Source organism: Acinonyx jubatus, chromosome B3 (genome assembly GCF_027475565.1).
Source record: "Acinonyx jubatus isolate Ajub_Pintada_27869175 chromosome B3, VMU_Ajub_asm_v1.0, whole genome shotgun sequence".
NCBI classification, from domain to species: domain Eukaryota; kingdom Metazoa; phylum Chordata; class Mammalia; order Carnivora; family Felidae; genus Acinonyx; species Acinonyx jubatus.
The window spans coordinates 401,183-428,866 of record NC_069386.1 but is presented as its reverse complement, the minus strand read 5'-3'; the positions used below and the strand labels follow the sequence as shown (position 1 = coordinate 428,866).

The 27,684-nt window shown below is 60.6% G+C and overlaps 1 protein-coding gene across 4 annotated transcripts; it reads right to left on the bottom strand.

The window, feature by feature from the left end:
• Nucleotides 1–334: 334 nt before the first annotated feature.
• Nucleotides 335–26,379, bottom strand: ACSBG1 (acyl-CoA synthetase bubblegum family member 1). Of its 4 annotated transcripts, XM_027068314.2 has the most exons (16): nucleotides 25,899–26,379; nucleotides 25,248–25,394; nucleotides 22,755–22,853; nucleotides 21,803–21,903; nucleotides 14,394–14,614; nucleotides 13,926–14,014; nucleotides 13,617–13,737; nucleotides 8,696–8,776; nucleotides 8,464–8,613; nucleotides 8,028–8,204; nucleotides 7,240–7,421; nucleotides 6,241–6,561; nucleotides 5,553–5,770; nucleotides 1,963–2,102; nucleotides 1,204–1,450; nucleotides 335–660 (listed from the first exon to the last, which is right to left on the bottom strand). In XM_027068314.2, the coding sequence occupies exons 2-16, from the start codon at nucleotides 25,295–25,297 to the stop codon at nucleotides 575–577; spliced, it is 2,283 nt and encodes a 760-aa protein (XP_026924115.2). In that variant the 5' UTR covers nucleotides 25,298–25,394; nucleotides 25,899–26,379; the 3' UTR covers nucleotides 335–574. The 4 variants fall into 4 exon arrangements, with proteins under 4 accessions (XP_026924115.2, XP_053079404.1, XP_053079405.1 ...); XM_053223429.1 differs by lacking the exon at nucleotides 25,899–26,379 and having other exon boundaries at nucleotides 22,755–25,388; XM_053223430.1 differs by lacking the exon at nucleotides 25,899–26,379 and having other exon boundaries at nucleotides 6,241–6,471; nucleotides 22,755–25,388.
• Nucleotides 26,380–27,684: the final 1,305 nt, after the last annotated feature.

The window sequence follows — 27,684 nt, the reverse complement described above, 5'->3', positions numbered from 1 at the left end:
TCTCGGGACTAGTCCCGCCCGCTCAACTGAAAAGAAAAGTCGGGCTCGCCGGCAATTCTGTCCAATAGTTTAATATTCAAATTTCGCTCTCCGTACAATCACGTCGGCAGCCACAGTTTTATCAAGCGTCAGATCAGTCGGCAGGTGCGAGTCACGGGACGGCCTGGTGCCCGAGCGGCAGCGTCCGCTAGATCCAGGGCAGGCCGGCCGTCGGGAGGCGCTGACCGGGCTTTCCTGCCCATGCAGAGCGATTGGGCCGCCCTCCCCCTGTGCACGGCCTGCGCCCTGGCCCGGCTGCCGCAGCCCTCCTGGCGCTCAGGCCGGGACCCCCGTCCCGTCCCCCCCCCCGTCAGCTTCAGGGGGAGAGCTGAGCTCACGTGTCACCTGAACAAAAGGCAATGCTGAAAACGAAAAGTACCCACACGCGAAGCTTCCTGGAATTGTCAGCTGCCGTCGGCAAAGCGTCACTGCCTCACCCTGACCCAGAGACCTCCCAGACCGAAGGGGACCTGGAGCTCAGGATGTCCCCGGGAGGCCTGCCGTCTTCGGCAGAGGCTGGGAGGATGTCCCCCTGTCACTTTTTCTGCTCCTGGTAAAAGGAATCGATGACGTCTTTGTACTTGTCCAGGACTGTGAACCGTCTCAGTTTCAACGTGGGACCTGAGAGAGCAAGTGGAAGGAGAGGTGAGGCCCGGGCTCGGAGAAATCTGGGAAGATGTGTCGTGGGGATCCGCGCCTCTGACGGCAGCTCAGCGGTACCGAGTGCTTACACCCCGCTTCGGCCTTGATGGCTCGGAGGGCACTTCCCAGGGGAAGCCGCTCCCACCCGCCCCGGGGCGGACACCCCAGCGTGCTACAGCGGAGAGCGGCCCCCGCGTCCAGCTGAGGCGGCACCAGAGGCCTGCTCTGGTCTGTGGGCTGTGCCGCAGGGGGGCTCCACCCCCGACTTCACAGGAGATGCCGGTGGTCTCGCCCCCCCGGGAGCCAGCTGGCCCCAGCCCAGGCACCAGCAGGGCCTCAGTGTCCGTCCGGGGGGTCCCATTGTGATTTCAGGGGAAACGGTCCCACGGTCGAAGCAGAGTTAAGGGTCGTGTTGGAACCGATCTGTGGGTTCGCCAGGCTCACCCCGCCAGCCCACACCCCTGGCCAGCTGCGTCCTCCCGCACGGCCCCTGTAGTAGTGGGGCAAACGAGGAACCCCTACCCAGCTCTCCCCCTGCCACGGAGAAGTCCTTCTGGAGAATGGCCCACTTCTGGATGTGGTAGGGTTGGGCGGCTGCCTTCCGGTTGACTCTCTGAATCCCTTCTTGAATGGCCCGGTACACGGCCTCGTCCCTCCTCCCCACGATCTCAGACACGGTGGTGGTGCTGCTCCCCACCCGCCGGCAGAACTCCACGGCTTGTTCGGTCAGGTGGTCCGTTGGGTGACAGGTGTCTGGGTCCAGCGTGCACTGAAAAGCCAGAGGTCAGAGCCGGTGCGGGCCTCACCCCATGAGACGCGAGCCCATCTTGAGGAGGGTTTGCTGGGGCCAAGGATGTGGCTCACTGTGAGCTGTTCCCGAAAGATGGCTCAACGGTGGGTAGGACGCCACCCCGGCTGTGTGGGGCCCTTGGTGCGTGGAGCCCGTGCTGGGATGACACCGGACGGCCCTTGGCCAGCACACCATGGTCTAAAACAGGGACCTTCTCCTGGACATCTGGCACCCTGGGCTCTGAGCATGTGAGCGGGGCAGCGCTGGGACAGAGGGACGGTCACAGCAGTACATTATCAGCTGTGGGGGTTGGGGGCGGCGCACAGGGCAGAGCGTGTTCCCACAAGCTACACCACCCCTTGTGCAGGTAGCCAACAGGTCGTCCCAGGATATAGTCACGAGACCCCATGCGTGCCCCAGCCGGGCATGCCTTCTGCTGGGGCCGGACCCCCAGTCCGGCCGCCCCTCCCGAGCCAGACGCCCAGACGCACCTTCAAGGTGAGCAGCATGGACAGGAACTTCCTCTGGTCCCCGATGAGCATGGCGTTGCTGACGATGGGCAGCTCCATCTTCACGGCATCCTCGATGGGCACAGGGGGCACGTTCTCCCCTCCGGCTGTGATGATTATCTCTGGGGAGGCAGGGCCAGGCCCCCGGCACAGGCTTTAGTCCAGCACCCCCGCGGAACCAGGACCCAAGCCTGGGCCACGGCCCCTGGAAGCCACACCGGCCACTTGGGGAGGTGCAGCCGGCAGGGGGGTTGGCGGGGGGCGGCGCACACCCTCGGAAGCACCTCTGACTCGCCTACCCCCTTCCCAAACGCCCTCCCCTCCCCAGCAGTCCAGAGCGCACCGCCTGCTCTCAAGGGCCGCTCAGCTCAGGAGGCCCCCCGCCTCGTCCACGCTGGCCCTCCCTCGTCTAAGCTGCTCTCACAGCGTCCGCCCCTCGTCCTGCGGAGGGCCGTGCATGAGCAGGTGCTGGCACTCAGCGCTCTGGTCTCTTCCCGCCAGGCCAGGTGGGAGTAAGCAGACGTTTACTGAATACACCTGGACTGCTCTAGCTCGATTGTGCCCCTGTTCTAGTTGGACACAGAGGAATCGGTCACACTGTGTGCGGGCCCCATGTTGACGTCGGGCAGAGGAGAAGAATGAGACAGCCCCTGGCTGCAGCGAGCTCACCGGGCCGTGGCACAGAGGACGGCCGGGGAGGAAGCCGTCAGACCGGGCGTGTCTAGGGCAGCGAGAGTGGGCGTCCCTCACCACCCCTGCCTTCCTGCGCTTTCCCTGACCACCCGCTCACCCCAACCTGCGTCTTACACCGTCAGTACCCGCTAGAAACCCTCGGCAAGCGGCATGGAGACGAACACCCCCCAAGACCCCACGCGAAACACACTCCAGGATAAGATGTTGAAAGTGTCCCTCCCGAGATCAGGAACAACACAGGACGATCGCTGTCCCCACGGCCATTCACCGCACGCGGCTCCAGGTGTCCTGCCGGCGCAGAGGCAAGAGAGATGCAGGAATGGAACGAAGGAACGAAACTGTCCTTATTTGAAGAGGATCCGACCGTGTCCCTGAAGGTTTGGAAGGAACACACAAGCCAGCAGAGTCACATGACTCGTCGAGGCCCCGCCACCCCAGGAGGGCGCGGAAGCAGCCTGTGTGCCCTCGGCAGGCGAGCAGAACGCAGATTTTATGCGATGCTATTTACGACAGCACCCACGATAGAATACTCAGGGCCAATCTAAGGAGAGGCGTGCAAATACCTGCACGCTGTGAACGTTGCCGACAGACCTCAGTGTAAGCACACCAAGGGCGGGGGGCACCTGGGGGGCTCAGTCGGTTAAGCGTCCTGACTTCGGCTCAGGTCACGATCTCATGGTTCACAGGTTCGAGCCCAGCGACGGGCTCTGTGCTGACGGCTCAGAACCTGGAACCTGCTTCAGATTGTGTGCCTCCCTCTCTCTCTGCCCCTCCCCCACTCGTGCTGTCTCTCTCTCTCTCTCAAAAATAAGTAAACGTTAAAAAAACTTAAGGGTGCCGAGGGATAGACGGGGTCCTTGTTTAACCTGGACCGTGTGACCCCGACTGACACCACAGGGGCTGCGGACACTTTCCCAGCTTCGTCGCCCGCCTCTGCTCGTGGTGGTTTGCCCACTGGTTTGTTCTGTCTGTAATGTCATGAAAGTCTGTTAGTCCCTTTTCACGGCTCCCATGGTTGGAGCCACAGACCTCCCGCCTTCCGACACGACACAGAATTTCTCTGTTTTTCTCCAGTAGTCACATGGGCTCCGTTCTTTGAGCGTAAATGTTTTATCCTCTCTGTTGTGATCATAGATGGACTAGTTTCTTCCGTGGTCCTTCTAAATCGCCGTGCAAACGGAAGCCACGGTTCCCGGTGGCGGTCTTGGCTTTCCGTGTGCGTGGTGCTGTCACCCTCCTTAGGGAGCTGGCTCTCCGTCCCGCGGCCGTGGCCGGCACCGCGAACACTGCGGGACGTGGATGGTGGGCATCCGGTCCTGCTCCTGGCTTCTGGCTTCATTATGCTAAGCAAGTGGTCATCCATTTCTGGTTTTATCCCGTGCTTTTTTCCACGAATGAGGACATTAACGATTCTTGTGAAATACCTTTTCAACATATGTGCAGATGATAAAATTTTTAAAGTTCTCTTAATACATATCCCTGCATTTCCAGAATAATCCCACTTAGTTATGATGGGTTATTTTTCTAATGTGCTGGCAGACATTGTTTGCGAGTATTTTATGCAGGATTTTAGCATATATGCTCATGAACGTCATTGGTCCACAGTTTTCTTTTTAAATACAACCCTTTCAAGATTTTGGTATCAATATTATACTCACCTCACCAAAAATTTGGAATTTTTCCTTTTCTGTGCCCAAAAAACAGTTGAATTGTCATTGGGATTCCTCAGGACACCCGCTGGTCTCCGTGTTTTGTCTTTTGTGTCTGTGTGTGGCGGGGGGGCGGGGAGGGGCCAGTCACTATTGTTTCCATGGGAACCGGTCTGTTTAAATTCACTATCTTTTCTGCCAGTACTTGCCTTTTCCCACGAAATGATCTCATTCATGTTTTCAAATGTGTTTGTCCAGTGTTGAGCGATTGGTACCGCGTTTATGGATCGGAACTCAGTGTGGCGAAGAGATACGTTCTCACCACATCAGTCAGTAGATCCGATGGAACCAAACTCGAAATCTTGGAGGGCTTTTGGAGGCAGCAGGCCTGTTGGTAGCCAGCACCGTCTCACAGAGGAAGGCCACGGCCTCACGTGGACGTCTGGCCGTGTCACAAAGATACTCGGGGAGCTGGTGCGAGTCCAGGCGGGCAGACCAGCCCCCGACGGTGACGCGGGGGGACAGGCGGGCTTCTCGGCGGTGATGCTGGGCGCTGACCTCCAACCACACCGCACCCTTCCCCCGCCATCACCAAGCTCAGCCCTAGAGGGCGCTGTCAGTCCACCCCTGCAGCAGGGAGCTCGCAGCCTGGGCGCCCAGACTCGGCCGAGAGCCCGCCCTCTACAGCCAGCAGAGCCCGGCCCGATGGCACCCCTGCCTTGGAGAGATCCACTCATGGAGCCGGTTTCCCCAGGAAACGGGTGGGGGTTCCTGCAGGGATGTGTTTGGGCATTACATCCCCTCGGGCCAAGTGGGCAAAGCACCTTTTCCGCGGAAGTCCCCAGCTCTCCTCCTTGGGAGGGCCCCGTTCGTCATGGGAAATTTGAGGTCTCGTGTTTTATTTTAAATTTTATATCCAATCTGTGTTCTCGATATCATCCCCGTGTTTGCGTGTAAAAACACGTGATATTGACACCCCAGAATCTTCTGGAAAGACTTGCCTTGTTTCTTTAAGAAGTCTGAATCCCAGCTCCACCACTTACTAGCTGAGTGACCTTGGGCAAGTTCCTTAACCTCTCTGGGTGTCGTCACGGGGAGGTCGGGGTAAATAAAACGATGTCCGTCCAAGTGCAGGAACTTAACATGCGCTCCGTACTCGGGGTACAAACAGTGCAGGCAGTACACCCCCCCGCCATGCCTGCAGCCACGAGGCCGGCCAGCGGAGCTCACCTTTGAGGCGTCCGGTGATGAAGAGGAAGCCGTCCTCGTCCAGCCGCCCGGTGTCGCCTGTGTGCAGCCAGCCCTCGGCGTCGATGGCCTCAGTCGTTTTGTCCTCCATGTTTAGGTAGCCCATGAAGATGTTGCGGCCCCACAGACAGATCTCCCCGACGCCCTCCGCGTCCTTGTTCACCAGCTTCACCAGGCAGCCTGGCACCGCCTTGCCGGAGCTGGGGGCGGTCAGAGGGAGACGGCGCCTCAGGGCAGGGTCAGGCCTCACCTGGGAGCCCCCGGGTTCCCCAGCTCCTCATTCTTGGCCGACGGCCAGAAGGTGTCCCCTCCCAGGATTTGTGTATTGCAACAGGGGACTTAGAGCTGAGGGGGTGCCAATAAGAAGCTTTAAGGCGAACGAATGAATGAGCGAACGAACGAATGAATGGAGTCCCAATGCACAACTTCAAGCCCTGTGATGGGCCGGCAGGGAGGGGAGGTCTCGAGGCACAGCAGGTGACCCTCCATTCACCCCCTACCAGGGGGCTGGCCCCGTCCCCCAACCCCCCGCCCAGTGGAGCCCGGGCCATCAGCCTTGGGGGGACCCCCTCCCACACACCCCACCCTACTGGAGGGAGGGAAGTCCCTCCGTCAGAACCTGTTCAAGATCCCCCGGGGTATCAGCACGGGCACGCGGGCACGCGTGTACCTGCCGGGGCGGTAGTTGGAGAGGCTGGATACGAAGGGGGGCCCTGAGGTCTCGCTGAGGCCGTAGCCGCCATACAAGGGGATGTCGAGGCCCAGAAAGAACTGCTGTGTCTCTGTGGTCAAGGGGGCTGCTCCGCAGAAGTTCTTCCGACATCTGGCAAAGCCCAGCGCCCGGCGGACCTTGGCCAGCACCAGGAAATCTGCCAGCCTGGCCTTGAAGGACTTCAGGTCACTGGTGGGGGAAGGAGAACGGTCCGCAGGAAGAACCACACGCTCACATGAAAAAGGTGAGTATTGGGTGGGCGCACGGCGGCCTGGCCACCTGTGAACGTGCACGCACACACAGGTGGGATACGTCCTGAGCCTGGAGGTCAGGTTCAGCTGTGTCCAGGCGCACACGCACGTACGCGCAGAGACTCGAAGCACATGTGCGTGGACACACGAGCACACACACGTCTGACCCCGTCTGAAGCCCACGAATGAGCCGTTCATGCGTATTCACGCTCTGTGTCTGTGCAAATGAAGCTGTATTTGCACACAGGTGCATGTCTCATGAGACGCGATACCGTTTCGCAGACTCACTAGTAATGGAAACTGTTTCTAAATCGGCACAGGCCAGGTTTATGCCACTGACCCTCCCACAGCACCTGTGGGAATGTGATAAGTGGTCAGAGGCAGTGGGGTGACCTCCGAGTGGTCACTTGGAGGCTGCAAAAGCCCTCGTCAGTGTGACTCCTGCCCCAGACACCTACTGAAGTCAGGAAACCCCTCCGGAGACCCAGGAGCCGCTCCGGGGAGGTGAATGCCACCCCAGACGGAGCAAGTTGGTCCCTCCACTCAGAGCACAGAGATGCGGTGACGGAGGTCTCACGCCCAGCACCCGCCAGGGCCTCCGCACAGGGGTCCCCAGGATGAGCCCAGCGTGTCCCATCCACGGTCGCGTGGCCCCCGCCCTGCCCCCACCCGGCCTCCTGTCCCCTTGTCCCGGCCCTCGTGGTACCTGCTGGGGCACGTCACGTTCTGCTCCAGAGTCACCGACATGGCCCACAGCAGCATCTTGCGCCGGATGAAGCCAGACCCAGCCCCCACCTCCTGGATGCGTTCCATTATCTTCTCCCACACCCAAGGCACCCCCAGGTGGGACGTGGGCTCCACCTCCCGCAGCGTGTTCACCAGGCTCCCCTGTCCACCGCCAGAGGGGGGGGCCTGCGGTCAGTGCCAGGAGCCCCCACACCCGTGTCCGCGCGCACACCTCCGAGGCGTCCTGCACACAGGCCCCACACGGGCGCCCACATGTGGACACATACATCTGCACACGACCCACCTTGTGTGCTCATGCTGCCAACCCTCCTGGTCACGTAGCCAGAGGCCTCGAAGCTCCTGGGTCCCTCCCAGCCCTGGGGGCGGCTCTATCCCCCAGACGTGACCGTCGAACCCCCCGAAGCAATGGACCAGTTTAGGAGCCGACAAGGGACACCACTCAGGGCCAGTGAGCTGTGGGAGGCCGGGGGGGCCGAGGGGCAGCTCCTCATGGTTAACGGGAGTTTTCACAGCATGGGTGTAGTTTATGGGGCTGAGAAGCAGGGCTGTGGCCGTCTGTGGCCTGTCCTCAATGGCGCGTGGACCCACCCATCCACTCTGGCCCTCTCCTGTGTGTAACCTCGGCAGTCAGTCCCTTCTTGTTGGCCGCGCGGGCCATGCCGATGGCCACCGAAACAAATGTGACAGATGCTCACAAGCACATGCGCTCGGGGCGGGGGGTACAGTGCACAGGCCGAGCGGACTGACCTGCAGGGCGTCAGGCTCGGCGAAGCAGATGTGCGCCCCCCACTGGATGCCTGTCCACAAGTCGTAGATCTGCGCGGCGATGTGGCTGAGGGGCAGGTAGCTGACCACCACCTCCTGCTGGACTTCCGCCGCCTGGATGCCGCCGGCCTGGCTGCAGTGCCGCGCCGTCCACGTGATCTGGAGGACGGGCAGACGGCCCCGGCAGGGTCCACAAGCCGGCCCTGGAAGATTCACCCCGGGGCTTCGGCTACTTCGGGGACATCTCTGCGGGGAGCTCCCGGGACAGGCCTCCCCTGCCCCCCTCCTCGCCTTTGCCGGGCTCGGTGCGGGCGGGCCGCAGACCCACGGGCCGTCCTAGGTCTCCTGGGCCCCTGAGCTGAGGGGCCAGAGCAACGTCCACCGGCAGCCGCGCCCACCCATCTGGGCCCCGTCCTACGTTGTCCTGACTCAGCATCACGCCCTTGGGGCTCCCGGTGGTGCCCGAGGTGTAGATCAGCACACAGCACTGGTTGGGCTGCTGGGCACTGATGACAGCGTCCAGGGTCTCCTCCGGCAGCTCGTCCCCCAGCCCCATGACTTCGTCCATCTGCAGCCAGGCGGGGAGAGCGGGCACTCGGTCAGCTGGGCCGCTGGCCGGGCGCCCCCGTCCCCAGGCCCTCCACCCATACCGTGTACACGCGGGCCATCTTCCTTGCAGGGGCCTCTCTGTATGTCACTACGGCCTTCAGATGTGGCAGGTTTTTCCAGATCTGTGTGGACGGGAAACACAATGGGGTCTCGTTAAAGAAAGTTACCCGCTGACAAGAGCCCCGTCTCCAGGCACTGTGGTCGCTGCAGTCTGCCTGGCAGGCACTGTGGTCGCTGGGTCCCCTGGCTCTGACCTGTGACCCACTGGGATGCTGGCCACCCTTCGTGCATAGCTGTCCCCTCAGGAGGGAACCAAGCACCCCAGGGGCTGGCTGAACCCCAAGTATGGTTCATCCCACAACAGAGAGGGATAGGGAAGGAACAAAGGGGACAGAGATGAGGGGACAGAGGGGAGGGGACAGACCAGGGCAGGAACAGAGAGAGGGATGAGGAGGGACAGAGGGGACAGAGAGGGAGGGGACAGACTGGGGGGCAGACGGGGGGGACAAAGTGGGGGACAGAGGGAGAACAGAACTTGGTCATCTTGCTGAGTGGAGGTTAACAGAGCCCAGAGTTCAGGAAGGCCATGGGACTGGACACCAGCAAGGAGACACTATGGAGACAGAGAGTTCTAGAAATCTGTAGTCAGGGGCCCTGTCCTCCCGAGTCCTTGGCTGAGCCAGTGTGCACGGCAGAGAGTGAACCACCAGGGAGCTGGAGGACCACGGGAGGCCACAGGGGCCAGAACCATCCACGTGTCTGTGAGCAGGACGCAGGGCCCCTGCCGTGCGGAGCGGAGACCTGGAAAGGTCAGATCTGAGCGCTGGAGCTAAACTAGCCTGAGGGTGAAGACCATATAAACCGGCCCAGAAGGGCCAAACACGAGTCTCAAAGTAAAGTTCAGAGAGAAAAAAGAATCCTGGAAAAACACGACCTATGGGAGAATATCAAGACCCCTGACATACACGTAACTGGAGTCCCAGGAAATTTTTTTCTGAAAATTGAAAAGCAGCCTGAGAAGTTTCCAAATTTTATTATAAACCCACCAGTTCAAGACTCACAATGAACCCCAAGCAGGATAAACAAAGCAAAACCACACCAAGATACAACGTAATCAAACGCTGATCACCAGCGATGAAGAAAAAATCTTAAAAGCAGCCAGAGAAGAAAGAGGAACCCTTGTGCACTGTACGTGGGAACGCAAGCTGGTGCAGCCGCTCTGGAAAACAGTGTGGAGGTTCCTCAAAAAACTAAAAATAGAACTACCCTACGACCCAGCAATTGCACTACTAGGCATTTATCCATGGGATACAGGTGTGCTGTTTCGAAGGGACACACGCACCCCCATGTTTATAGCAGCACTATCGACAATAGCCAAAATATGGAAAGAGCCCAAATGTCCATCGATGGATGAACGGATAAAGATGTGGTATATATATACATATATATATAAGGGAGTATTACTCGATGATCAAAAAGAATGAAATCGTGGGGCACCTGGTGGCTCAGTCATTTAAGCATCAAACTCTTGATCTCAGCTTAGGTCATGATCTCATGGTTGGTGAGTTCAAGCCCTGAGTCAGGCTCTGTGCTGACAGTGCAAAATCTGCTTGGGATTCCCTCTCTTTCTGCCCCTTCCCTGCTCACATTCTCTCTCTCTCTCTCAAAATAAATAAATAAACTCAAAAAAAAAAAAAAAAGCAAAAGAATTGGGGCACCTGGGTGGCTCAGTCGGTTAAGCGTCCGACTTCCGCTCAGGTCATGATCTCACAGTCTGTGAGTTCGAGCCCAGCGTCGGGCTCTGTGCTGACAGCTCAGAGCCTGGAGCCTGTTTCAGATTCTGTGTCTCCCTCTTTCTCTGCCCCTCCCCTGCTCAGGCTCTGTCTCTATCTCAAAAATAAATAAAAATATTTTTAAAACAAAGAATGAAATCTTGCCATTTGCAACAACATGGATGGAGCTAGACAGTATTATTCTAAGTAAAATAAATCGAGAAAGACAAATACCGTATGAGTGAAATCATACGTGGAATTTAAGAAACCAAACAAGCAAAGGGAAATAAGAGAGGAGCAAACCAATGAACAGACTCTCAACTACAGAGAGCTCACTGACAGTTACTGAAGGGGCAGGGGTGGGGGACAGGGAAACGGGATGGGGAAGGAGGACACTTGTCCCGATGAGCACCGGGTGACGTAGGGAAGTGCTGAGTCATTATCTGTACACCTGAAACTACCATAACACTGAATGTTAGCTGTGCTGGAATTAAAATAAAAACAGGAGGCCAAAAAACATCAATAAATAGAAGCAGCCAAAGAATCAAGATACCCAAATATACGGAGAGGAACAAACATATGAAATAATAGACTTCTCACCAGAAACTATGTAAGTTAAAAAACATTGGAATGGACTCTTTAAAAGGCTAAAAGAATAAAAGAAACCCTGTCATCACAGAATTTTAAACTACATGAAAATATTTTTTGAAAAAATGGAAATAAACATGTTTGCAGACAAAGAGAGGCTGAGAGAATGTGTTACCATCAGATCTGTGTTACAAGAAAAAAAAAATTGTTTTTAAGTAGGCTTCATGCCCAGCATAGAGCCCAGAACGGGGCCTGAACTCACGACCCTGAGATCATGACCTGAGCTGAGATCAAGAGTCAGATGCTCACTGTCTGAGCCACCCGGGCACCCAGAAGAAAACTCCTAAGGCAGGAGATGACACCAGATGCAGACATGTATCCACGTAAAGGAATGAGGACTGTAGGTGGCAAACGTCGGTAAATATGAAAGACATTTTTCCTTCTTTCAAAATGTCTGTGGGGCACCCGGATGGCTCAGTCGGTTAAGCATCCGACTTCGGCTCAGGTCATGATCTCACAGCTCGTGGGTTTGAGCCCCACGTCGGGCTCTGTGCTGACAGCTCGGAGCCTGGAGCCTGCTTCCTGCTTCAGACTCTGTGTCTCCCTCTCTCTGCCTCTCCCCTGCTTGCACTCTGTCTCTGTCTCTCAAAAATAAACAATTAAAACAATTTTAATTGTGTTCAAAACAGTGTAGTGTAGGGTTTATAACCTTATAGAAGTACGTTGCAAACAGCGCCAAGGACGGGGGGAGGAGGAAGTACGTTGTTGCAAGATTCCTGCATTACATGTGAAGCAATGTAGTCGTGTGATGGTAAGTAGTATGGCCTGACACTAGATGGCATTATAGATCGTGTAATAAAGTGGACTGTGCGTAGTTAAAAAGGCAAAGGCAAACCCTAGCGTAATAGCAAAGAGGGGGAGCTAATTAGCCACTGGAGAGAAAACGGAATACCAGAAAACAAGATAAAGTAAAAATAAAAAACTCAATCCAAAGGAACTCCGGGAAGGGGAGAAAAGGGACAAAGCACAGGACACATAGGAGCAGCAAACTCGTCGATTTACAGTTTGTCCGGTGGGACAGAAAGGCAGGACCCAAGTCTGTGCAGTCTACGGGGGACTTGCTCTAAACCTAAGGACCCGATAGGTTCCAGGCAAAATAAAGCAGAAATACACGCTGTGCAACCACTAATCACAAGAATTCTGGGGTGGCTCTCGCAGCGTAAGACAGAGTAGCTCTGGGACAAGAATGTTCCTCTTTAGGGACGTTTCTTAGCGACAAAGCGGTTACTGAATTGAGGGGACACACAACTCCATGCAGGTATATATGTAACAGAACTGCAAAACCCCCGAAGCCAACACTGATGGAACTGACAGCAGAAACGGACAAATCCACAATCACAACGGGGGGTTCAGCTCTCGGCCCTGGTCTTCGGTGGAACAAAGAGAAACTCGACAAGGACACACACGATGAAGCCATCGGCCACGCCGACGTTCACGTCGCCGACGCGTGTCCTTTCAGACGTGCACAGAGGGAGCAGTTGCCGAGACACCGCGTCATCCTGCCCACCACACGTGTGTACAAACAGGGGCTTCCGGTGGCAAAGTGCCCCAGGCAGTGAGACACAGCTCTCTGTCTGGAGAAAAGTCCCAGCCGGTGAATTAGAAAACCAACATTCTGCCTCCACTCAGTGGTGACCATCAGTGGAGAAAGGCTGGTGGGGACCGTCACGGTGGAGGAGCAGTGCCCGCCCCCGCCCCCAGAAGTTGAGGAAGAGGAGGAGAGCAGATGAATCCGGATGTCAGGACACTGCCCGGGACCGCTGACCCGGCTTCTGCCGCAGGCTGACGGCAACAGCCCCCACGTGTGGTCCTGTGCCGCGCTCCCCACCCCCCGCCCGGCAGGCGTGTTCAGGACAGCGTGCGGGGGCCCCAGGCCCCCGGTGTCAGACGCAGCGGGTCTGGGGTGGGGCCTCGGGGTTTGCATTTTCAAGCAGGTTCCCAGGTAAGGACGCTGTCGGCCGGCCGGCCAGCCTGGGCTTTGTTCTGAATTAAAGACAGAGACATGGCCACACACGGCCTGTGGCCGGTTCGTGTCCTGATTCAAAGGCACCTATGTCAAAACGGCCCTGCGGTGGGTGGCTGATGAGACCACCGGGATCGTGTGAGAGACATTTCGTGTGCTCGTGGAGAATGCATGCCTACTGAAATACTCAGGGGGGACATGAGTTCATGTCAGAGATTTGCTTCAAAAACTTCAGCGAAAGAGGCAGACCGGCGCACTGCACGACGGAACACGACATGTGGGACCAGCACACGAGGGCCGGCCACACTCTCGCAGCCTGGTCTGCTCGGAAGCTTGCATGATGCAAATTTTACCTGGGGTGGACATTTCCTAACTCTGGGCCTCAGCGGCCCGACCAGGCGAGTGGGTGGGTACCCGTTGCCCTGTCTTGTTGTACGTGTATGTGTGTGACGTGGGGTTGCTGTGGAGGATGAGGGGGAGGGGCCCGGGAGGGAGGGATGGAAAAGCCCTTTGTAAGCTGGAGGTCTACAAGGACACCCGGCCCGGGGCCCCCAAGCCCACTTCCGCACTCCCCCAGACCTTCAAGATCTTTTCCAGCTGCTTCTGTGTGTCGACCACGATGATGTTGGCGCGGGAGTCGTGGGCGATGTACTGACAGGCCTCCGAGGAGCTGGTGGTGTAGATGCCGGTGACGATGCCCCTGCGGGAGACCCAGGAGGGGTCCTGTCTGAGCCAGTGCAGAGGCCCAGCCCCTGCCCTGGAGGGCCCAGACAGGCAGAGGGGGCCCCCGGGAGGAAGGGGAAGTTGGGGAAAGAGGAAACAACCCTCCTTCCACTTTCGGCCCACCCCCGACCCACCAGAGACCCTGCCCCACCCACAGCCACTCACCCTGCAAACACCGTGCCCACCGCCGAGAAGAACCACTCCGGGGAGTTGAAGCCAAGGATGGCCACGCTGTGGGCCCGCTCCAGGCCGAGCTCCAGGACCAAGGCAGACAGGCCCGGTCAGCCGGCTCAGAAGGGGGCCTCTCACGCCCAGCGGGGCCCCTTCCAGAGCGCAGGGACCAGCCTCCCAGGCACCCAGTCAGAGGGCGCCCCGGGCCCTTCCTGCCCAGCACACCAGGCGGCCCCGCGCATCCGAACGTGAGCACAAACGAAAAGTAAGTGCTGAGTGCCCGGCGGGTGACGAGGGCTCAGTAAAGGTAAAACCCTCAGAACGGGGCCTGGCCCACCGCACCCACCCAAAAAGTGTTGGAGGCTCCACAGGTATCATTTCTGAAGGCTTGTCAGGCGGGGGTCGGGGAGCAGGCCTCCGAGGGCCCAGAGCTGGAGGGCAGGTCGGGGGAGGGGCCCTCACCTTCAAGAAGCCCTTGGCGGTTCTCCGGGCCAGCAGGTAGTACTGGGAGTAAGAGATGTGCTCCCACACGCCCTGGCGCTTGCAGCCCAGGGCGCTGAGGTCCCTGTACTTGTCCAGGGCCTCGTGGAACATCTGGTGCACGGTGTAGGGCGGCTGTGGGCAGGTGGGGTGGACACGCAGGTGGACGCGTCCGTCGGCCCGGGTGGTCCACAGCGGCTCCTCTGCAGGGGGAGACCGCAGCTGGGACCACGCCGGCCTAGGGTCACCCCCTCCCGGGGCCCCTGGGCCTTCCTCGGGCCGGGACTTTGGTCCCGAAAGTGCTTTGGCTGCTGGCAGACAGGCGAGGGATTGGGGTAGGCGGGAGGCTGCCCGGAGGAGGAGGTCTGATGGCCCCGAAGCACGGACAAGGCTTAGGGATGCAGCAAGGAGGCGGAGGCCTTGGAGACGCGGAGGCCCCTGTGTCTGCTCCCGCCGTCATGCCAGCTGGAACTTGTCCCAAGGCAGGGCTCCCTCAGATCCCGAGGTCCTGCCTCTGCCTCCTGAGAACGGGCGGGGACAGACCGGCCGGACAGAAGGTCAAAGCAACAAGAATGGCAGACCCCCGAGGGGCTGATCTGAGCCTCCTCCTGTTTCTTTGTTTCTGGTCAACACCAGGACAGTGCCCGACCTCACCCCAGCCTCTGTGTCAGGGAGGAACAGGGGTGGTGGGGACTGGGGGGGCACGGCCCCGCTGAAGGGGAGGCCGCCCTCGGCCTAGGAGCTGCCGCCTGGCGGGAATGGATACCAAGGCTCACCCGACGTCTGGGAGTTGTAAATGTTGGCTCACACTTCTAGAAAACACTGTGTGGACCAGGTCACCCATCCTCAGTTCTGTGACCCCAGTAAGTCCCTGGTGGAGCACATCTCAGCCCCCCCTGCCCCCCCCCCCAGACACTCAGACGGCTCCCAGCTTTCACCCTCGTTCTAGGCTCCCCGAAGGAGAGAGTTCTAGAAGTGTTCACTGGATCAGAAGGGAAAAGCTTTTGGACTTTTGGGGGACATTTTAGAGCTCCTTCATCTAACTTCTGCTCTCCTGCGCCCGGCGCGGACCCCCCTCCCTGTCAGCGGCCTCACCTCATGGCACCCACGCTCCCGCTCGAGGGAGGACAGAGGGGAAGGAGGAGAGAAGGGCCCTCTGTCTCTGTGCAGGGGCGGGGCCCGGGGGCTCCACCTCCAGCCCCTCTTGATATCCAGTCCTCACCCCCCGGAGTCACTCCCCTGTGGTCAGAGGTCCTGCTTCCTGAGCACCTGCCTCGTGCCTGGTGGAGATGCGTGTCTTCTGTCACCACCTCTGTTCCGTCCTGCAGACCCCATGAGAAGCAGGCCGGGGAACAGCTTCCGGCTGGGGGCAAAGCTGGGTTTCTGACCCACAGGCCCATGCTGACCCCAGCTCCTTTGGGAGAGGACTGTCCTGCCTCCTGCCCAAGTCCTAGAAGCCTCAGGAGCCATGATCCTGGACAGCTGTCACCTTAGGCCACTGCCTCTTCCCATGTTCTGGGGCTCCCGGAGTGACCTTTCTGAACCCAGATCTGACCTGTTCGAGGGCCTCCCATGACTGCCCTTGACCACAGGGTTGTGTCCACACTGTGGCTTCTAGGAAGGCCCTCCCCAAAGGGCTCCTGGCCCCTGTGACCTCAGCCCGCCCCCTTCCTCACAGCCAGCCTGAGCGGTGCTCCGCCCCCCTGTCCCCACCACGCTCCTGGGCCCCCTCCCCACCACGCACGGGGGCCTCCCGTCCTGTAGGCCTGGGAGGCCCTGACCTGTTCAGGATCCTTCTGGTGCACCTGCCACAGCTCGGGGCCTCAGCCTCTGGTGCTGGCTGCCCAGAAGGAAGACAGAGCATCTCCGAGCCTGGGGTGTCTCACGCTCCCCTCTGTCCCCTCACCTCCACGTGCTCCCACCGCTCAGCCTTATCTCTGTCCAAACAGAAGTCTCCGGACCTTGAGTCAGAAGCCCCATTCTTAGCAAGGTGGATGGAGCACTCGGAAGGACGCACGCGCCCACAAGCCTGAGCCGTGGACCCCAGCCATGTCCCCCGACCGCAGGACTGGGCACAGAGCCCAGGCCCTGAACCAGGCCCACGAGGCCACTGTGCCACAGAGGCCGCTGTCTGGGGCAGGCACGCTGACCTACAGGGTGACGGAGGCCACGGCGGGCGGGGAGCGGAGCTCCTGGCCACCTCCTGGGCTCTTTCCTTCCCTGCCTGTCCTCATGACCACCTGCTGGGACTGAAGCCGCCGGACCCACCGAGAGCCTGCTGACCTGGGTCTCTCCCAAAGTGGAAAGCGTGAAGCAGCAGAGATGTCCCCAGGCACCCAGACGACACTCACTGCTGGCCAGGGTGCTGTGCAGGGTGGGAGTGTGAGCTGGCGCAACCTTCCTGGGGGCAAGCGGGTGACACACGTCACGGGCTCCAAGACGGAGTCACCTTTGAGCCAGAAATCACGCTTCCAGAACGCGCCCACGGGAACCAAGCAGAGATACAGAGACAGTACTGTGGTCACCGATGTCCAACAGGGGCTGGGGACCCACCAGGGTGCGGCCACGCCCTGGGCTCTCGGTGGCCATTAAAACGAAGTGTTTAAGGACGTTTAACGACCAGGAAACGTCCACAGGACATCGGGTGGACAGTGTGCGTCACAAGTGCAGACATGTGCGTGAGTGTCACAAAGCTCCCACGCTCGGCCTCAGGAACCTCTCCCTTCCTCCCCTAGACTCCGCACCCCTGCAAGCGCCCCCTGGTGGGAACATGTGTGCCACCCATTAGGGATACCGACAGACAGAACTTTAGCTGGGGGCTAGAGGGCCAGTCACAAATTCCCACACAGCACGTCAGAGTGAGAAGGCTTGAGTCCCGGAGAGGCAGGGATAGCCAAGGTCACAGCAGGGTAGGGGCAGAAGTGGGACAAGACCTCAGTCCGTCCTGGGGGCTGCCTTGCACCCAGAGGCAGGTCAGTGAATGGGTGTAGGCCTGGGAGGGCCACAGTCCGTTCCCTTGGGGATGCTGTTGGGGGAGGAGAAAGTGGTGGCCGAGTCCCCTGACCCTCTGCCACGGGGTGGGCCGCCCAGAACCAAGCAGCAGGGAGGGACACAAGCCATGTGGTCCCCAGGCTGATGGCAGAGACATACGAAGTCAGGGTGACCTGCCAGTCCTTTACTCTTTTCGTTTTTTTTTCTTCTTTTAGGGTAGGCTCCACCCCAACGTGTGGCCCGAACTCACGACTCTGAGATCAAGAGTCACATGCTCTACCGACTGAGCTGTCCACACCCCACCTTGAAGTTCACAGGGACACAGATCTGCCAGACCCAACCAAGCTCACTGCTACAGTAACAGCCAAGGGCACGGCCAGGACCCAATCACGGTCCCTGTCACCCAGGAAGGTGCCCTAGATCCCGGCTGGACCCAGCTCCAAAAGGCAACCAGCTATTCAAGTGACAGAGAACCCAGCCAGCAAACAATGCAGCCCACAGCCCAGAGCACAAGGCAGAGGGTGACGGCTGAGTGCTGCGGGTGGGCTTTCCCAGGGCCCGCCTGCCCTTCTCCCTCCACCTCCCCCTCCTCCTCCTCTCCCTCCTCCCTCCACCTCCTCCTCCCCCCCCCTCCCCCCTCCTCCTCCTATCTCCTATCTCTCTCCCTCGGCCCAGGTCACGGCCTGACCTTATCAATCACCCATTATTCAGGGGGTGGCTGGGCAGGCAGGGAGCTATTTTCCTTGAGGCTCTGGAATAACAGCATCTGAATAGCAGAGGAAATCACTCTCAGTTGTCTGGGGAGGAGAACTCAGAGAGGAGAGGCCCCAGGGATGTTTTCTGTGGGAAGTGGCCTGTTGTACAGATGGAGGGGTACGCTGGCCCTAGGAGAAAGGTGGTTCTCGGCCAGGGACAGATCTCTCTCCAAGAATGCTCCTTCTGACTGGACCCTGGTGTCCCTGCCACAGAGGCCAGTCACGGACTAGAGCCGGCACGCTCCCACTCCACACGGGCCCTTGGAAACCGCCCACCCCATGCCAGGCACTCTAGGGGACAGATAAGAGAAAGAGAAGGACGTGACTCCAGATAAGGACAAGGCCGGCCTGGGACAGACGGTTTGTCTAGCCCTTGTACGGAACGCACTAGAATGGAGTGTTGGCTGCACGGTGTCTGAGGTTTCTCAGTGGTTCAGGGGAGACACCCATTCCACCTGGTAGCCAGCCTTCTTGCCCGAGGACCAGGGGCTGTGGACTTGTGGCCACTAAGCGGAGAAACCCTGGGCTCCCTGGGCCTCCGTTTCCCCATCTGAATTGCAATCTGGATCTGCAGGGCGGGGCTGGGGCGGACTGACATGGGCTCTGGGGACACGGCGGTGGACGTGCTCCGGAAATGCACAGGGGACCCTGAGCTGGTCTCCACCGGCTGGAGAGAAGAGAGGTCTGGGCCCGGGGTGGGAGCAGCTCAGCCTGGAACCCTAGGGCACGGGTGCCCCAACCTGACACGCATGGGCAGGGCCGGGCAGGGAATAGCCAGGTAAGGAACATCCAGGTGGGGTCCGGACAATGTCCAGGCAGGGGCTGCATGGGCGCCTTGGTCCCCGGGTCCCTGCCTGATGCCCAGTGACACCTGCAGGCACCCCCAACCTTGACAGAGGTGCCCTCCCTCTGGAAGCCCCAGAGACTTCTCAGCCCCACAGAGACCACCTTCAGGGGCACCCTGGGGGCTGGACCCCAGTTGCCCAAGGCTGCATTTGTATCATTTTGGGTTCGAGCCCAGCCTCCTGGCCCCTCCTTTGTGCACACGCCCTGTCAGCACCTCGGGGAGAGCCATGAGCAGCTCTGGGCCTGGACATGGCCTCTGATCCACACTTGACCTTGACAGAACTGGACATATGGTTAGGAAAAGTCTCTGCAAGGATCCCTGGAGGCTCCACTGTTTTGTGGTTGAGGAGGCTGGGGTTCCCACTGTTCCCGCTTCTCAGGTGAGGATCTACCTGCTCGAGTGTCCTCTGTTCTCTGGGAAGCCTTCCCTCCCATCCCCTCCCCACCCCCACCCCACCCCCACCCCACCCCCACCCCAGGCTCAGCTGAGCTGTCTTCTGCCTCCCACTGTCCCCAGCCTCAGGCTGTGGGCTCCCCAGGTCAAGGGTGGTATCTGTCTCCTTGCAGCCAAAGAGAAGCCATGACCTTGAGCATCTGGGGAGGGCAAGACTGAGAGACTGAGTGGGGCCCTGTGTACCCCCTGACCCACCAGGGGCTTCACGGGGCTAGAAACCCCCAGCACCAGAGCTCCCCAGTGGGTGTGGGGGGTTCCTAGGAAGCACGGGTATGGGGAAAAAGCCCCGTCCCCAGCACCTGCTCTCCCCTGCCCTCCTCCCCTTCCCTGGGGTCTTGGCCTTGCCCTGCTCCAGCTGGGGGTTTGTGCTCAGCTAGAAAGAACTAGAAAGCAATGTGTCTCCAGGCCCTGGCACAAGGCTGCCTTTGTGTAGGGGTCCGATTCTGGCAGCTCTGTGGCCCTATTCAGGGGCTCCCGCCCCCCACCCCCACCACCAGCTCAGAGCCTAGCCTGGACAGGGGCTTGGGGACCTCCAAGCTTCTGGGAACTCAAGGAGACCCAGGTGGACGCTCATTCCTGAAGGCAAGACGCCCAGGGGGGCTGGCTGCTAGCCCAGTAGTTAGCTGGAGGGGAGGCAGGGGCTGGCCAGGCCTGGAGGGGACTGTACTGTCACCAAGGCCCAAAGAGGCAGCGTGGCCAGTTGAGAGTTCTACTTCTCACTAGTTGTGTGACTCTGAGAAACTCACGGGGCCTCTCTGAGATGGTTTCCTCCATCAAATGGGAATGCAGAAGTGCCCGCCCCAGGGCTGCTTTGAAGATGAGGTGAAGAGTGCCAGCAGCACAAAGCCCGGCCCAGGGGACAAGTCCAACAGAAGTCCACCCTCCTCTCAGGGCTCAATCCCGGTGGTAGCCTCCAAGCCCCGCCCCTTAGTTTCCCACGCAGCCAGCGCCTTCCCCCAACCTTCCAGAGAAGCACAGGCTCCCGCCCCCTCCCCGGGGAGAGCCGGGCTCCTCAAGTTGCCTGGGAGTCTGGAGAGAAGTGCCCCCCCCTGCCCCCGCCCCGCCCCTGGCAGCAGGCTGGCACCTGGCTGGGCGCGTCTCCGTAGCTGCTCCCCAGAGACACGGGGGCTGCACAGGGGAGGCTGGGCCGAGCACAAGCCGCACGCCAGGCCCGTGGGGGCTCAGGAGGCCTGCCAGGCAGTGCCCTGGGCAGTGCAGGGTCCCGTGGGGCGGCTCCTCCCGGTGCCCGCTGACGGAAACGGTGCCAGGAGACCCCTCTGGCCGGCGATGCTCGGCCTGGGAGAGGAGCAGCTTGTCTGATGGCAGCAGGCGCCCCATGGCGGAGGCGACCGGCATTTGCTCCGCAGGGAGCCAGGCGGCCCTGGGCGCCCAAGGAACCCGCCCTCCTTACGCCTCTTCGCGTCTCTTCCAACGGGCATGGCGACCTCCGCCTTGACCCTGCCTCTGTCCTCCCACCAGGCCCGTCCCCCGCCCAGGAAAGCCAGGCCAGAGGAAATCTGGGGGAGGGGGCCCCAGGCCTCCCCTTCCACCTCTTGCCTGGTTCCGCCCTCACCCGTCCAGGGGTCCAAACACCACCTCACACACTACTGCTTGCTCCCCGAAACCCACGCTTCGGCTGACCACGGGGAGGACGCCAGGTGGGCCCGGACTGAAGATCATTCTACAGAGATAAGCCAGCCACAAAGGCTTCCACCAAAGCCCCGGGCCGGGGGTTGGGGTGCTCTGGGGACCGGGGCTGCTCTGAGGAGCCCCGGGGGACTCAAGCCCGGGAAGACCCACCCCTCTGCGGGCCGCTCTTTGCCCCCCAGAGGTGACACCGGACAGGGACAAACGACAACAGTGGACCACCCCACGGACAGCGCAGAACTCAGGAGACGGCGACCCTCCGTGCCAGGCACTCGCTGTGTCCGTGTTCATTTAGCTTGTGCTTTGCCACAGTGTTGTCATGAGCCATTAAAAACAAGCACGCCCTGTGTTACTACCGTTTTGATGACTCTTCGGGGTAAATGGTAACTCTGCCTCCCTCAAAGTGCAATTATCTGAGGGTCAAAGTCTTTAAAAGGGCACATGACTCTCCAAGCCTCCGCAAGGACTCTGCTGGCTGCCACCCACCGGCCTCGCCGCAGGCCACAGGGGCTCCCCCGGGTCCCAGCGGCCCGGCAGCCCGGCCCCAGGGGAGGCCCCACCGCCTCCCGCCGCGGCCCTCCCAACCACCCCCTGCCTTCCCTCACGCTCGGCCCCGACGCGGCCACGAGGGAAGGGTGTGCTGGGCCCCCGGCTCGCCTCTGCCTCTGCCCGCAGCCCACAGCCTCCCGGCCGCTCACCTGAGCAATCCAGCTGGGCACCCCTCGCCTTCTCCAGGGACGAGAGCGGGAGAGCATGGCCGAGGGACTCTTTGGAGAGCGTCTGCCCATCACTTGGAGAGCTAGAGGGGAGGGGAGAAACAACGTGAGACCCTCGGGGCCTGGCCCAGCTCTCCGGTGCCAGCCCCGCACCCACGTCGGCACCTGGGGGTGCCGCTGGCCTCTCTCCGCCTCGCGGGCTGCTCTGCGTCCTCGTGGGGGTCAGGGAACAGGACCTCAGTAGCTGTAGGGCCACCCTCAGCCCACCCAGCCTGTCCCAGAGGCTCCGAGGGCTGCTGCACACTCCTCTGTTGCGTGGCTCTCTCTGGACTCGGTGTCCCCGTCCGGACAGGACTCTGAGCACGACTCCAGCAGGGGCCCCCCTCCTCACCCCACACCCACCAGGCCTCAGGCATTGAAAACAGTCACGCTTAGAAGCTCAGAGCAGAGCTGAGGACGGTGCCAGGGCTCCCACGGGCCTCTCCTCCCCGGGAGGGCGTGCGGGGTGCCCTATGCCTTCCCCAGTGGAGAGGACAGGCATGGGCTAGAGAGCTCCGGCCCACATCCTCCTCGCTTCCCAGGCATGGGAATGATCTCCCTTCCAGCCAGAGAGCCCAAGGGGTTATAGGGCCTCCGTTGTCAACCTATTGATCCACAGCAGCATTCTTCCTCAGGGTTCAACCGGCCAGACCTCAACCGCCTGGGTGATGAGCAGACGGAGGTCAGTGCACACCTCAGCCAGGCAGGAATGTAACCCCACACAACTCCAGGGACACATTTCACAGTCATCGGCTATGCAAACAGTGCCTACTGGAGTTGTGCAGCCTGCAGCCTGCACAACTGGTCACGGCAGCCCTGAGGACAGGACCCTGGCTCCCATCAGGGTGGGGCTAGTCCCACCCCCACCCAGTTCCCAGGCTGTCGGGCCAGTTACCTGTTTGTCACACTCGGTCTTACTTCTTGCTGGTACTGCATGTTCAAACTAAGTTTGCGAACACACCCAGGCCCACCTGGAGGCAGTCTGCTTAAGAACCTGATAGGTTTTAAATCGAAAGACATCAGGAGGTTGTGAAGGGAGAGGCGTAGGGACAAGGGGGCTGAGTGGGGGCTGAGTTGGTCCCCTTCTTGTGTGTGAGCAAGGTGGCCTGTCCCAGGGAAGCCACCGGAGGGGTGAAAGGATACAATTTCTGGGGTGGGGCTTCCACACCAGGCGGAGGGTTCTGAGCTTGGAGCTTGTCCAGCCGACTGTGGGTCATTGGTCACCACCATTACGTTGGGGTCGCAGAGGGGCCCCACCACATTATACTGATACAAACAGCCCTGAGCTCTGGGCGCAGACACGAATGAGGGTCCCCCACCGGGAGCCCCAACGCGGGTGCCACAAACTTGGTGCAATGTCCATGCTGTCCCGGCCACGTCCCGAAGACGAGCGAGTCTTCCAGAGGGTTGGCCTTTGACAGCACCCGCTGGGCAGCTCACCCTTGGACGGGCCAGGGCCGCCACTGGCTGTGATCGCTCGCCATCCAAGCCACCTCCTCACAGACAAGTCTGGAAACCCTTGCCATCAAAAGGCACAGACATTTCCCCCGCTAATGAAATCTGTATAAACTGGTTCTGGATTTAAAACAGCGAAACCCAGACTACAGGAAAAGACGGCCGCCTAAGGAAGCCGCGAGCCAAACATACTCATCATGACTAGAGCCTTCTGTTTGCTGGGGACCTTGGCCGGTCTCTCGTGACTCAGATGTGCTGACATCCACTCCCCCATCCTGCTCTGTCCTTCCCTCGTTGACAGGGTGGAGTGGGTCCCCTGCCTCTGCCTGCCGTGACAGGGGACACCTTGCTCACGGCCCACGTCGGGCAAGAGGTTCCTACTCAACCCCTAAGCCCTGTGCCCGAAGGATACCAGACGCCTAATTAAGAGAAGGCCAAATTCCAATTTTCCAAGTGAGGAAAGCACGCTCTTCCCCTCACCAGAGCCCTTGAGATCCCATCTCTTTCCGGGGATGTCACCCTCGCCCATCGACTGAGCCCAACCTTCCCATAACGTTCCTGCTCACTCGGGGCCATAACTAGTAACTGGTGTCCTGTCCACTCAGAACACGCCCAGGAAGGGAGCCACGCCCTGTCGTGCTGGGGTCTGCGCCCTCCCACGTGGCCGCAGCCCCCATATCAGCGTTGGGGACGCCGCTGCTGTATCATAGCTCACCCTCCCTGCGTTCCTGTGGGGGCAGCCGCTCACCTGGGGCACCCTGGGGTGCATCATAGCGAAGCCGGACCACCCAGCCTGCTGTCCCCAGACTGTAAGCCAGAGGCACAGCTTCCAGAGTGGGATTTGTCATCCTCAAAAGAGGGCACATGACATGCGAAGCGTCCCCACTGCTCTGACCCCTCACACGCACCTGGGCCCTTCTGACTCCTGCGCTCTGGACAGCGTGGCACCGCGATCCACTCAGGGACCCTCAGGTGAGGTGGGGCCACCGTGATTAGCGCCCCGGCCCGACGCAGGTGGTTAGCACAGTGTTCCCGGCCTTCTGGAACACCACACTCCTGCCCTCACACACCCCATAAGCACCTAGCCCTCTTCTTACAGAGAAACCAAATGTCTTTAGCACCTGCCCAGTGGCTCTGGGAGCAAGGAAGCCCTCGAAGGGAGCGTGGTGTGCATACACTGTGTGGTGGGGGCTGGGCGGGGGCCTGGGGGAGCCTGCACCCCCTCTCCTGACCATCTCTGGTCAGGTGGTCTCTCCCTTCTCTTCCTGTCTTGCCAGAGGTGCTGATGGGAGAGCCCACTGAGCCTCATTCAGCAACTCCTCCAGGGGGCCCTCAGGGATTATCTGCAACACTCTCACTCTCACAGCCTTTGAACACTCAGGTTTAGGCTCTGAAGGCCACACATGGCTTGGTAAGCTCTGTGGGCCGTGTGTCCTTGGGCCCTGGGGCACACTGATGTGCAGAGCAGGAGTCAGCAGACACACAAGCCCATGGGCTTTCCCATGGGAGCCCCTCCTGGACGGGGGTGCATCGCCTGGCTATTTCTGTGGTCTTTCTTCCCTTTCAGCCTTTAGCAGCCAGGTCACTGTCCTGTACACAACAGGGGCTCAATAAATGCCTTCTTGGACAATATAGCATTGAGGTTCGTCAGAACTGGCCTGCCTGGGTTCAGCTCGCTTCACTAGCTGGGTGACTGTGGGCAAGGCACTGCACCTCTCTGAGCCCCGGTCCTCCATGTCAACCCTGTGGCGTCATGAGCACATGTGAGCCCTGCAAAGTTCATGTGCATGTCTGCTCTCCTCCTACTTCCGGGGCCGTCACGGATCTTTCTGGGAGTAAGGAGGGGACAATGCTTTGGTACGACTGGGAGGGTGATTAAGTGCAGTGACCGGGGGTCCAGCGCCAGCGGAGGAGGGGGGGCCTGCTTCCTTACACGGTCCTCAGGACGGAGCCGGCAGACCTGAGCAGGAGCATCTCTGGCATGGTCCCCGCGGGGCCGGGGCCTCTGGCTCACCCAGGACAGCGCCGGGACCGTAGGGAACTCATCAGCCCGGGGGAGGCCCCGCTCCACCTGACCGCCCTGCAACAGAGACACAGCGTGTGTCACGGCCGAGGCCGCTTGGGCCCCAGGCAGGGCTCACCCACTCCAGGCCTGGCACCGGTCTCTAATCTGCTGCCTCCTGAGTCCACAGGCCACTAGCTTGAGAAACCGACCCGCCGTAGGCCTCTGTCTCTACTCTCAGGCGGGCCCGCTCACTAGGATGAGGCAAGAGACTGGCCCCCCAGGCCTCCTGCTATGCAGAGTCCTCACCGCCCTTGGCAGTCCTCCCCAACCCTGTTCCCGATGTCCCTCTGCCCAGGGCGCTCAGAGAGCCCAGCTCCCGGACACCCAGTGTCTTCTGTGCAGGGCGTGGCCCAAACATTTCCCCAACCCTGAGAGGCCCAGGCTGGAAGCTGAGCCAGATCACCTCCAGGTGCCCTGCTCCGTGTCACACGGTGGGTCGCAGCCTGCCCCGGTAGAAGCTTCCTCACCGGCTCCTGGACCCCCGCCACAGTGGCCCACGCCCCTGGTGGCCTGTCTCACCTCGAAGATCAGTCCCGGCAGCTCTCTAGGGACCCGGCTTCCAGGCAGAGGACCGTGCCGAGGACTCTGGGCCGCGTGGGCCCAGCGGGCCTTCCCCCTCTATGTTGGCTGGTCCGGAGCGTGTGCCCGCGCCCTTGGCCAAGCCAGCCGTCGAGAGCTGGGAGCCCGCGCTGCTCCCGGTAATGAGGCGGCCGAGGCTGGGCGTTTTTGCGGGGACCCGCCCCGGACCGCCCGAGGCACCGGGGAAGGCGTGGCCGACACCTCCGACCCACCTGGCTCCGGCCCAGCGGCCCACCTGCAGGCCTTACATAAGCAGGTGGGAAGGCCCGGAGGGGCCTGCGGGGGCGGGCGGGCGGCCTGTTGGCAGCGGTCCTCGGCAGGGCGACATCGCTCTGCCACTGGGCCCTGCACCTGGGCCGGCCTGGGCCCCGCGGCTGCCGGAAGCGTAACTTTTCGTCCTGTTTTGTTTTGCCTTTTTAACCGTGCCCAGGCTCTGCGTGCGTCGGCTCCCGGCGCCCTGCCCGCAGCCCCGTGCCGGGGACTTGGGGACAGGCTCCACGGCCCGAGGAGGCACCTACACAGGCCCAGGGGCGCGGTGTCCGTGCGCAGAGGGAGGCAGAGCCGGACGGACGCCACGCCTCCCGGACCCCGCGCTGGAACCAGGACGCCACGGCACCGCTTGCACCCCATCTGCGCACCGGGAAGCCCCGCCCCCTGCCCCAGGATGACCTCGCGCCTGCGCCTTGCCCTCTGGTGCTCCTCCAGGCCTTGTCTCGGTCCAGGGACTTGAACCTGAACCTTCTAACACCAGGGCCCCTGCTCCTTGGAGTTTCCGCCCCCCACCCAGGCACCCCTGCAGGCCCGGGATCCCTCACCCCTACTGCAGACAGCCCTACTGGGTGTTAAGGGGAAATTTTAAATCCTATGTGAAGGCCCAGGAGCAGGGCACAGCGGCCGCCACAGGGCTGGGCCGTTCCAAGGCCCTGAACCCAGTCGGAGGGCAGAAGACCCGCAGACAACTCCGCGGAGGGGGTGGGTCGGTGCCAGCGTGCTCACTTCAAGAAAATTCTGCCCGTCACCAAATCCCAACTCTTCAAGTTCTCTGTTCCTTGCAATACGTGACCAGAGCCACCCGCGGATGCCCGGCAGCTTGGGTCTGCGGTACTAGCCCCCAGCCTCCCACGGCTTCTGCCCGTCCTCCGCCCTGGGGTCCCCAGTGGACTTTGGAAACCTGTGCTCTGACCCAACCCCTGAGGACATGTCTCTGTCTCAGAGGATGCGCCTGGCTCTTGGCCTCCCTTACTGCTCTCCCGCAGAGGGCCAGGAGGCGATGTTAATCATTGGACTTGGTGCTGGGCAGGCAAGTGGCTGGGAGCCGGCGGCAGAAAGTTCAAGGGCTGGCAAGAACCCCAGGCTTGGCTCTCTCAGCCCCCTGGGCACCCTCATGTGCCCTCCCCTCTGGAGGTACAGTTTCTAAACTGATGAGGAGGCCAGGCAAATGGGCTTAACTCCAGGTTTGGGATGGCTGGGGACACGTGTCATCTTGGCTTTCCATCTCCTTGCAGTGCCCACAAGCTGGCCTGCCCACTGTTCTTCAGATCCCTCCTCTTCCAAGAAGCCGTCTGGGAGGGACCCTCCGGAGCTGCCCTGGCTGAGCCCTCCCAGAGCACTTAGCATAGAGGCTGGGTGTTATTTTAGTAAACATAGTTGTCTCCCATGAAATAAAAATCTTAACTAAGCCCACATTCTCAGAGCTGATGTCTCCCTTCCCCACGGCCAACGGCTC